This window comes from Vanellus vanellus (assembly GCF_965231255.1).
Source record: "Vanellus vanellus genome assembly, chromosome: 2".
Classification (NCBI taxonomy): Eukaryota; Metazoa; Chordata; class Aves; order Charadriiformes; family Charadriidae; genus Vanellus; species Vanellus vanellus.
The window spans coordinates 11326534-11338545 of record NC_138906.1 but is presented as its reverse complement, the minus strand read 5'-3'; the positions used below and the strand labels follow the sequence as shown (position 1 = coordinate 11338545).

The following is a 12012-nucleotide window of genomic DNA, read 5'->3' as shown; positions in this document are numbered from 1 at the left end:
CTTTAGATACTTACGGGAAGGTGGGGTTACAGCTAATTTTGGCTGGAAATTCTATACCAAACAACCCATTTGCTGTTTTTCCATCTTTTATTGCTAATGCTGCTTAATTATGACCAGATCCTGATTTTTTTTATATGTGATAGTTTGACAAAAATTTTAATGAAGGAGGAGTGTAACATCTCACAGGATACTGTGATTTATTTTAAGCGCTGCTTTGTAAGACGAGATGGTTCTTCATGTCATAGCTGGGGATCAGGTAGAGTTTAGAAAATAGTTCTCATTCACTTTGTTGTTTCTTTAAACAAACCTAACTATTGATGTTATTCCAGAGGTTCAGAATGCCTGAAAAATTAAATAATTGGTCCTCAGCCATTGCCAACCCGTTACTTTTGTTACCCTGTAGTCATCACTATCCCAATGCGTTTTGGTAATATGTAAGTCGGTTCCTTTGAATCCCTTCTGGAGTTATTATCATCCATAAAGTTTAATGTTCTTTGATGTGTTTTGTTATTTTTATTTTTTTTAAAACAGAACACACAGAAATGTCAAAGTTGCAGCAGAGGAAAGATAATGCTTGCAATCTAAAGGATGCTCAGAAGTGAAAGCATTCTTGGTATGGTGCCCAGAGATAATAGGTTTCAAGGAACGAAATATAATGTGAAATCAAATCTAGGTGGCACTGTAAGTCTCTTGCACAGGTTAGACAATTTTGTTGCTAGACTCAAAACAAACTAGGGACATGCTGGTTTCATTATCCTCCAGCTGTTCCACTTCACCTTTCCTGGTAGGAGCCAACCGGGAAAAAAAATGCTTAACACTCGGAGGGAATAACATGTTTCACAATTCGTTGCATTGTACTGCTTTGACTTTACATACATAATGTGCCCTGTAGGAACTTCTTCCATTGCATTAGCTTTTAAATGTCGCACGGACATAAAATTATGAATCGTTTGAGTAGGAAATAATATGGTTTCCTTTGTCTTTTTGAGCCCAGTGCATTTGTTGTTTAAAGTGCTGTCCATTGGAATGATGATGGTTTGGATTCAGATTTGCCAGGCAGACCGTGCCATCTTTTTCTGCTTTTAACCTTTCTCCAGTCTCTCTGGTGCCTCAGGACTTTTGTACGCTTGCGGGTGGTTTCTCTCTTGCACTCTCTAAACCACAGAACTGTTCAAAAACTGGAAACCATGCGGGGCAGTCACGTGAGCTCAGTGCTCTGCTGCGCCTGGCACAGGATTAGACAAAGGAACTTGCCTGAGAGAACAATCCAGAAGGTACTGAGCAGATTAGCACTGAGAATTGCTGCAAAACAGCGGCAGGTAAATTAGCTAACAAGGCACCCTGAGGGAGAAATACAAGCGTAGGAAATGCGTAGCTATTTTTCTGTCAGATTTGGAAACTGTTACCTCTAGGAGTAGTGTGATGTGTGGGGGTACTGCCTTTGTAGTCGCTGTGCGATAGTGGAATCGTGAGTCTGTCTTCTGCACCAGCTGTATTTAGAAGTTTTAAGAGATTTGTTCCAGTCTACTCATTTTTTGGTGTAATCAGTATTACAGAATACATCTTTCCGTTGCTTTGGGAAGGCCACAAAATTAGAAATTCAGATGTCTGTCTTCAAAAAATAACAAACTTCCATGGTTATAAAGCAGAGATATTTTTGTACATCCACTGCCTTGCAAAGCTGTGGTCACCAATCTGTACGGCGCTCAGCTGCTGAGGACAGCTAATCTGTGGTCAGCTGGGCAATGGGGTAGAAGAAGAGAGAGCACCCTGTGGGACTGCTAGCAAAGTTACTGCTGCCGTACCATCCGGTTGTCAGGCAAGCTGGCTTTGGCAGTTGTGCCAGCAGAGTATGGAGCATAATTAATACGCTGTAGAATAAAAGGCTGTTTTCCCTCGCTAAGCTGCAATTGTTGCCTACTAGGGCAACTCTACTGATGAGGCTGATATTAAAAATTATGTCACCTAAGATACGTGTGCTTTGTTGTCGTCATGGTTCCAAGGCAACTATGAAAGGCAATTTGCCTTCTTCAGTTCTGAACCTGAAGCGAAGGGAGAAATCTGGTTTGCTGTACCAGCCCTGTGAAACATGGCTGAGCATTGATGATTTTATTTAGAAGGGGTCCGTGGGAGAGTATAAGGGCTGTGCACAGGTATATGCATGTTCAAGTACATGTTAAGTGATGTGTCATTGCAGTATCCATCTGCATTTTGGTCTTTCTCCCGCAATTTAGTAAATTCATCATCATTTCGTTAAATTACCCAAAGGTGTTTGTAAACAGGTGCGTGGATATTTATTTGCGCATCAGCCTTATCCAATAATATGCAAATGATATACAAACATGGACAAGGGCCACAAGCAGAAACATCCATATTTAACATGGACACGTAGTAACATCGTATCAGGATCCTCATGAAGTTAGCAAGACTCTTTATGTAGACCTCCGTTTCACCAAGCTGTTACGGACATGTTGGTGACTGTTCCTCCTACTATACTGAAAACATGATCTTCCTCATAGTTACTAGCTTTGCTTATCGCCTTTGGTCCTTGACATTCTAAGTCACACTTGTAGTTCTTCAGTAAAGGTAGCATGTAATGCCTAAGTTTTACTCACGTTGACACAATAATTTAGGAGTTCGTTTGCTGGACTGTGCCCAGGTGGCATTGGTTAGGGCAGGAATAACAGCATCAGAGCAACGGGAGTCTCCTCTGTAACAGGTTTATTTAATGAACCAGGAGGACCTGCAGTGAGGCTGTTCGTATTATCTGGAGTAGGTCCTGTGGCCTTTCATTTTCTCGTCTGATTCCCCACCCTGTTCCTCCCTCTCCACTTGGTCTGAGGTTGAGACTGCTTTGTGTGACTATGAACAAGTGGAAGTGGACTGGAAAGATGAGACTTGGCTAAGATAACACGTACAGAGAAAAGTTAGTTTGGAAAAACTGAAATGGAATGGAAATGACAAGGCTATATTGACTGTCTGTTGTTGAGTAACTCGGTAGTTGGTCTTGACAGCCGTGAAACAACTGAAATAATTGGAAATCTAGTGGTGCTACAGTAATATAGCTCTTTTAATTATATATGTCTTGAAGTGCAATTCTCTCTTGAGATTTGTCTTCAAATATTATTGTAATGGCCAGTAATGAATTTAAATAAAATTTATGGGCAAATGAAGATGCAAATTATTTTTCTGAGGCTCAAAACTTGCTTTCAGCTTGGAAATCTCAGGTTGCTGATTTTTCAAATCAGAAGTTTGAGGTACTTTGGCTTGAATCTGCTGCTGAGTTCGTGTGATTTGAACTAACTTTTCTGTCATAAATCAATGATTATTGGACAGCTTTTACTCAATGACGCAATTGTTTTTACGCTCTTCCATTTACTGCAATTTGCTTGAAACTTCTCCCTGTGCATTTTGCTAAAAACTGCATTGTGTTACTAACCACTCTTTTGAAGTATTTTAAGAATCTTGGTCCCATTTTCAGAAAATAGATAAACTTAAGTAACATTAGCGCTGATAAACTTGAGAATCTGAGAGTCTAAATTTTGAAAAAATAGTGCTACTAGTCATGTAAGTGTTTTTGAATTTTTTTCGTAAATCCAATTTCTTGGTAAGATGTTTCCTAATAGCTTGAAAATCACGGTAACTGAATGACATTCTCAAAGTGTTACGGCTAGAAAGCAGGCGTTCTAGGTCAGGGGAAGAGAAATGTGGTTTCTGGTCTGAAGTTCAACAAATCAAAAATGCTTCAGAAACACCGTAGGAAAGTAAGCTAGTGCTTCTAAAGCAGTCAGTATCATTTAGTAGTTAGGAAACTAATCTGGATTGTTAGAAACTCATGTACAAGGCTTTAATCGTCTGGCTGCTTTGGGCATGGTCTCTCTTCTTTTACTGGAACTTGACTTAAAGAATGATGTTTGTGTGACTTAGAAGTCTTTAATTCTTGACATAGCAGTTTTCTAAGGCCATTCCACATATACAAGGGATTTAGAAATACAGAGGTGGATTCTTGATCTGCACTAAAGATTATTATGAACGTTTGTCAATATTTTTCCAGATGATTGCAAAACCCTTCAAAATCTCATTCATAGGTTGTTAGCTACTGCGTGTCGTGGGTTCTTCACATCAATGCATAAATACCAAAAGCTCTTGAAAAAGAAGGTCACTGAAGTCATTATATTTTTCATTCTTTTGTAGATGCATTTGGTCATTATTTTTTTACTATACTATTAAATTCATAACAGGGAATGGATGCAATACAATGAAATGTGGAAAGGAAAGTATTCAATGTTTTCTGTGAAGTGTTACTCAGCTTCCATCAAATTTCAGTCCTAGTTTTGCTGCCTCCAAATATCTTGGCCCAGAGAGTTTGGCGTAGGTAGTGAGATTAAATCTGACTTCTGTTACCGAATGCTTGCTTTCCTGTACAAAGCACGCTGCTAGTTCAGTATGGTACCATAATCTGTGTCGGCTGCTGTGGCTTGAAGCAGTATCATAGATTGAACCTATCTTTTTTGTTAATTGTCGCACTTACATGTGTTTAAAACTATGCTTTTGTAAGTAAATTTCAAAAGTTCACAGCATACAACCTCAGCTGAATTTTATGAAATCAGTAGAATTTCGTAATATCATCATGGTGGATTATTGGAAAGATGTATCCTCTTAACCCAGAAAAGAAAGTACATCAAAGGACCACCTTCCCCATGTGTCAAAACCCTCTTTGACTCCCAGTAAACCTACTACTTAAACTGCTTAAGTTATCTTGCTTTATATCGACTAATTCAAAATAGGGAAAATGGCATTAGTTTAGTTGGTGAATTACGGGGCAGGTCGGAGGAAATTAATCTCTGCCTTGAGATGGCATTGAGAAGCTGATGGTCCACTGCAGACTCCAGCCTCTTCAGCTAACACTGTGGAGTCCAAAAAATGACAGATGTGTCCAAGGTCTTGGCCCAATGACAAATAATCCTTGATTCTTGTCTCCTTGTAAAATCACAGATGTTCTGCTGCCTCTTCCCTGGAGCAGAAGAGTCTCCAACTACTTCTTTCCTAGTCTTTACTTCTTCCTCCTTTGCTGTAAGAAGCAAAACCTTCTCTTCAGCCCTTTTTCTAACGGTGATTTCCCCTTTGCACACTTACTTTTTAACTCACCTTCATGAAGCCTGAAAGCTGACAGCATGGTCCCAAAGTCTTGTTTACAGATGATGATGAACATGTCCAACCACAGGGCTTAACAGGGAGAATGTTACTGTGAGAACAAAGGCTGGATGTTGCCTTCAAATTGCTTCTATATACATTCATACATTCAACAGAGGTTTCAAAGCAGTCCCTATCTTCCTCTTCTTACAGAATACTACTTATGTGAAAGAGTTTTCTTGCTTGCGTGCATATACGTATGTACGCTAAATTCCTGATTAGCACGAATAAGCAGAACAAAGACATGAATTAAAATGGGTTTGGTGCGGTAGAGTAAGTGCTATATTTAGTGTCTCATACTCCAAAGGACATTAGGGTCAGTTTTGCAGAGTTATACAGAAGCTGAAGCATTTCTTTTTCAATGTGACTGATAAAACATTCATAGTTGACAAACCAAAACAATAAAGTTCACTTTTGACAAAATATGTTTTCCAAGAGAATTCAATACAGTTTAGAAGGTTTGTCCATTACACACCCATGTATGTCATGGAGATATATCCATATCCACTTCTAATCGAAGAAGAGCTTTTTGAACAACAGAATATCTGACTCTTTTTTTTTTTTTTCCCAGAACTCCGTATTTACCTTGAAAAAGCAAGTCACCAAAGAAACCTGATCTCTAATAAGCAGTAGCGTTGTTTGCGCTATCTTAGTGCAGCTAAAAAAAGTGAACCTACCTTAACACTTGTGTTCAGTATTTTGAGTTGGTTTAGATTAGGGAACAATGCTGCTCTTGTAAAGAAAAAGTGACAATTTTATACCCCTCTCTCTAGGACGACTTGCTGGGTTGTAGCGGCATACCCCCCTCACTGCCTAGCCTGGAGTCACCTTGTTGCAAACTCGAACATCCATTTACAATACCGTGTTTTTTGTAAAGAAGGCACCATGAATGTGTATGCACTCTTTTGGAAAACAGACACTCCCCATGAAGGAAAAGCTGTCTTATAGGAAACATGAAAGATACTTATCAATACAAGCACATGTGTTTCATGTACGCAGCTAAATCTTGTGCTTATGTTGTTTTGTGATCCAGAGACGCTTATTAAAGACGTATTGAAGGACCTAGAGAAACACCAGGTGAATGTGGAGAATCTCAGCTCGACAGAACTGGATGAGATCGCTGACACTATCGCCAATGCAATTCAAACAGTTGGCATTCAGGAGGAAAGGGAGGAGGGTGCTGGAAAGACTAGAGAAGACAAAACAGAGGTGCAAACGAAGAAAGGAGGTGCTCAAGGAAGGGCAGAGAGTCAGACTGGATTCATGGAAAAGAGTGTTAACCTACCAGGTATTAATTCTAAGAGTTAAGTACAGCAAGAGAGAGCTTCCCTAATTTTCCTTTATGGTTTCGCAATAGTGCTAGAATTTTTTTAATCAGTTTTAAAGACAACAGGAAGGAGAGTTTCTGTATTTTTCCCTGAAGGCTGTAGAATTTTAGCTTTGGTGTTTTGTCTTTACAGCAGACACTTTATTTATAAAAAATGCGTCTGTCTGTGAACCCTTGGTCTTCCAGCTTCACAAACAAGACAAATCTGCACACCCAATTATATTGAAATACAAATTGCTTTATGCTGTGTTGTCTAATTTCCCTTTCTTGGAAATGAGATGTTTAAGCAAAATGATAATGAAAAATTATTATATTCCAAGAATGTATTTTGAAATACGTGGTGAGAAAATTGTGGTTTACAGATAATAATTCTTTAATGTACCACAGTTACTTGCAGAAGAAAGTCTTAGACAAGTGCAGGTAGAAAACTACTCATTCCCTTTCCTGCTTACGTAAATAAAAGAGTTATTATGGTTATTTGCTTCTGTCTGGACACATATTTTCCTTGTGATGCAGATTCAGGAGGTACAGTAATTGCCGTTAATGAGTCAATACTAGAGTGGGACATAAGTTACCACTTACCCATTCTCTATTTTAGGAATGTTATGATATCAAGGACACCAAAAACATATGATATAAGTGACAAACAGTGGTTTTAACTTACTGGCTTTTTTTCACGGTGATTTATTGAAATCCTTACTAGTACAGGGATATTCTGGTTATGTTAATTGCCAAATCTTTGTGTAGATTAAAATGAACAGACATGAGAGTTTGTCCTGAATCATGCTGGGAGGGACGAATAAGACTCAGTTCATAAACCAAAAAGCCAACATTATTTGACTGACTTTAATGATGTGACTGCATATCATCACTGTAGTTAAACCGTAACATGTTTTTGCTAAATGGTATCTATAGAAATTTCTTTTTCTTCCACCACAATGTGTATGAGGGTGTATGTATTTAATTTTTCTTTAATATGAATGTCCATTCAGCCAGCTAGGACCCTTTTATTGTTTGGGGTTTTTTTCTTAGATATTGATAAACTGATATGAAGATTGGACACTTAATTAGCAAAATAACACTATTACATTGGCTCTTGAAGTACTCTGTCTATTGATCGTGCATTAATTTGCTCTCGAAGTGGGGTTAGAATAACAATACTGAATTATACAGTGCTCTTTACTCAGCCCTTTCAGCTTTGATGTCTTAATGTTTAAATGGCATGGAAAGGCCACCACTACAAAGCAGTCTACAAGTGGCGCTTGTTTCATATATGATGTTTTTCCTTCCTAACTGTGTATTTGTGCTTTTCATATCCTACAGACAATGCAGTACGTGAAGCCAGTGCGAGAACTGATAAAGAGGTAGAGTACCAATATTTTAACAAAAAAAGTATTCCATCTCCGAATATCAGGTTTATGTGTGGTGAAGGTCAAAACCATACTTCTGAAATATAAGACTTGTTTTGTGTCTTGTGTGGATATAATTCAATATAACAGCATAGGCATATTGTTGTTGATGCATCAAAATATTTAATGAACATTTATTTTAAGTTTAACCAAAATGAGTTTTGCAGTTCAAAAAACCCAAATCAAGTCCTGTTTTGCCTTTCTTTCCTTCGTAAATAGACAGAATTCATAACAGATCCCGAAGTTCAGACAAATTCAGGTTTTTCCTCAGGTTAGTAAATTTTGAGTGTTAAGGTGTATCCTATGACTCTTCCTTCTGGGGAATGTAACCATCCTCGCTCAGATAACCTTTCTGGTTTCCAGAAGCAGATGAGTACACGTATGCCCTCTGAGGGCATGTGTTTGTGGGAGGGTTCGAAATTCCCTCTCCTTTTATGGGATCTGTCATTCTTTTTCACTTTACCATATATTCTTCCCAATTATTGAATATCAGAGGTATTTCAAAAGCTCTAGAGTACATCTCATACCATAGGTGCTAACATCCAATTTGGGATTTTAATCCAGATTACTTTTACAGTATTCTTCATGAGCTTTGAATCGTATCCTATAGACTTCTGTCCCATATTCAGCCATTTTTGAGGTACATTCATCTTTCTTTTTCTGGGTTGCACGGAGCAGAAAAATCTCAAAGAAATATTTTTAAAAACTGCCGTGAAACTTCTCCTACTATATACCCTTTCAAAAGCTAACACTGCAAGACTCAAACGGGCAAAACCTCTTATGTTCCCAGTAAAATCTCTTTAGTAGCTGCCCTTCTACCAAGCAAGGAAAACACACAAGTGGACAATTTGGCAGGAGCTTTAACCATCCATGTGAAATTCTTCAAGGAATGAAGCACTGCATTCACAATAGACTTACAGAGGATCCCGTGTACAGATTTCTCAGGCGCAGTTTGAATAGGGGATGTGATACAAAGGAATATATTGTGACACAGAGCACAAAGTGCCTGTTAGCCATCGTTTCCTCCCACATGCTTGGCTGCAATAAACTTATACAATGAAACTAGCTAACAAATTGTTCCAGGTGCGCGTGCGTTTTGACTTTTGCTCATTTGCTGCTCGTTTCAATTTATTAAATTTTTTTCTGTGCTCATATGTTTAGCTTAGTGGATCACTTGTGAACAGTTTGTCACAATTTCTAGAGGTAAATAAGTGAAACATAATTTGTCACGCAATATCTGCGCCCTTTCCTGTGGTATGACTTGTGAGACCCAAGCCGTATGCATCTTTCCAGTCCCAACACTTAGGCATGTTGATGGATACTTCTATTATTTCTCCTTTTCATTAACTTATTTGATAAAAAAGTTTTATTCTGATCACTACTTAAACACACAGGCACATGAAAGTGAACACTATGAAAATACCATCAACATTTTCTTTTAACTGTTCAAGCCAGAGAAAAGGCGATCTAGATTCTGTGATATTTGAAGAATTAACTGTTAACTGTAGAATTTCTTTGCCCTTATTAAAACTATTGAAAAATACAGTGGCATAACTGAATGCTCTTGCATTATTACTGAATAAACGTTATGTTCTTACATAGTCTGGGAGCATATAGAAATAAAGAAAATTACCACGAGACATTTGTAGGAATAGACTCTACCATCTAAGGATGCCATTTTATGAATAAGAGTTTGAAAGATCATATCCAGATTTGCTTCAGTATAACATTCATGTGTTTCGTTTTATAAATAATAATATTCTTTTAATACAGGAGAACGCTGCAAAACTAGTCAACTTGAATGAGAATGCATTACCGGGAAGTATGCCCAAAGACCTTGTACCTACTAAGACAGAAACCAAGAAATCTGAAGACGCTGACTCTTCTTCCTCAGAAGAAATAAATGCTGGTGTGGAAAATGTAAAAAGTGAGACTTTCTCAAGAGAACTGACAGCTGCAAAGAACAGCGGCTCTGACTCCAAAGACCCGAGCGACACCCGCTACTGGATTAAGAACGCTTTAATGCAGGACGGAAACTCCTACGAAGAGCCTCAGAAAAATACGGGACAAGGCTTACAACTTGAAGTGAAGTCTTCTGAGGAGAAAGAATACGGCTATATTGTGACAGTGAAAGAGTAAGTACAGCAGCCAATTTGAATGGCATTTTTAACCGGAGAAAAGATAAAGTCATTGCACCTAATGAAATATGAATGTACAAGAGGAAAATGCCACAGGCACGATTTTTAATAGATCTGAAACTGTTTGGAACCTCTTCAGTACTTTGATGAAAATACAAGGAAACAGTTCCATTTTCTTACAGTTGCCTTTCCTCCAATGTGGAAGATATTTAGTTTGTAGGTCTTTCGCTTAGACCTCTCTCTGTCTTCTCATGTTCCAGTGACCTTCCAATATGTCAGTAAGTGTGCTTATGGTTAGGATGTGGGCTTTAAATATTTGACTTGAAAGTAGCCTAAATATCAATGCCTGAGTCACTCTTTCAAAAAATGACACACAATAATAAAGCACAATGTTTTCTCTGTGGTTTCATTTTGATCTGCAAATAACACGTATAGGAATCCAAACATCACATATGCAGCTGGTTTAGAAAGAAAGACCTAATGATTTCAGGTCACGTCACTAATGAATTTGACATTCAATACTATACTTTGAAAAGACATCTTTTTTCCCCAAGTGATACAGAGTTTATTACAGGAACATTTCGGAGTTTAGAATGACATGGGGGCTTTTACATCTTATTTTCCTCCTGTGAGAACAATGTTATATTTGGTTAGTAATCCTGACTCATCTTCTGGGAGAAATTAGGAGTGTCTAGGATGGGCTTACAAATCTCTGCCCAGCATTACATAGAAACTGAGGCAGAAAGTTCTGTAGCATGAATTGATTCTTTTGACTGTCTCAAACTTATTAATGGGATCATAGGCAAGAGGATTGTGGAGGATTCTTGTTTTTACCACACTATGTCGCTTTGAAATGCATGTGGCTGGGTATCAGAGGACAGCTTCCCGTTTGCCTTCTCCCAGGGGCTACACTTGAGAAAGATGGGATCACGAAGAAAGGATGCCATTTGGGGGGAAGAGATTTTATACGGCACATGGAGGGACAGGCAGAAGAGAGGAGAGTGAAAGCTGAGGCTCAGCAGTCTGCAAACATCAGAGACAGGCAGAGACAGAGACTTCTCAAAAAGTAGGGAGCAAACACCCACTCCTCGGAGATAATGGAAGGAATAGATTTCATAAGGACTCAGAGGTTACCCTGCAGAAAATAAAAGTTACTGAGTTACTGGAATGAGAGATGTTGAAGGAAAGGGCTCACCTTGTGAGGACATAGTGGGGATGAGAGTTATGTTAACAGATCTTTGCATTGCTCTCATGTCTTATTCTGAGCTTTATTTTTACCATTTTAGTGTTAAATTTTATTCACTTTCTAAAGAAACCCAGCTCTAGCGTTCAGAAAAGACCTTTTGGGAGTATTGGAGTGATTGCTTTAAGGAAAGTCCCAAATGATTTGAGGTCCTCATACTTCTGTTAACATGTCTGTGTGTCAGTAACCACTGTTAATCATTATTTAATGACCAAGTGCTCTGGATTTAATTAACCATTTTTAAACTGCTTTTGAAATTACACTTTTCAGTTGTTTTCCTGTAACATTCACTTTCGTTGGCTGGTAGCAGGTTCACTGTTCTCAGCCTGGAGAAGAGAAGGCTCCAGGGAGACCTTTCAGTACTTAAAGGGGGTTTAGAAGAAAGACGGGACAAACTTTTTAGCAGGGCCTGTTGCAATAGAACAAGGAGTAATGGTTTTAAACTAAAAGAGTGCAGATTTAGACTAGACATAAGAAAGAAATTTTTTACGCTGAGAGCGGTGAGACTCTGGCCCAGAGTTGCCCAGAGAGGTGGCAGATGCCCCATCCCTGGAACCATTCAAGGTCAGACTGGACGGGGCTCTGAGCAACCTGATCTAGTTGAAGATGTCCCTGCTCATTGCAGGGGGAGGTGGACTAGAGTAGCTTTAAAGGTCCCTTCCAACCCAAACTATTTTATGATTCTCAAGAACCTGCTCCAGG

At 38.6% G+C, this 12012-nt stretch overlaps 1 protein-coding gene across 1 annotated transcript in view; it reads left to right on the top strand.

Moving 5' to 3' along the window:
• Positions 1-12012, top strand: part of PTPRN2 (protein tyrosine phosphatase receptor type N2) — a gene marked incomplete at both ends in the record, with an annotated part of 658801 nt that overhangs the window by 254074 nt on the left and 392715 nt on the right. The window contains 3 exons of the mRNA XM_082499676.1: positions 6227-6481; positions 7844-7884; positions 9703-10064. Coding sequence (XP_082355802.1) covers positions 6227-6481; positions 7844-7884; positions 9703-10064 — 658 coding nt within the window. The remainder of the gene's footprint in view (positions 1-6226; positions 6482-7843; positions 7885-9702; positions 10065-12012) is intronic.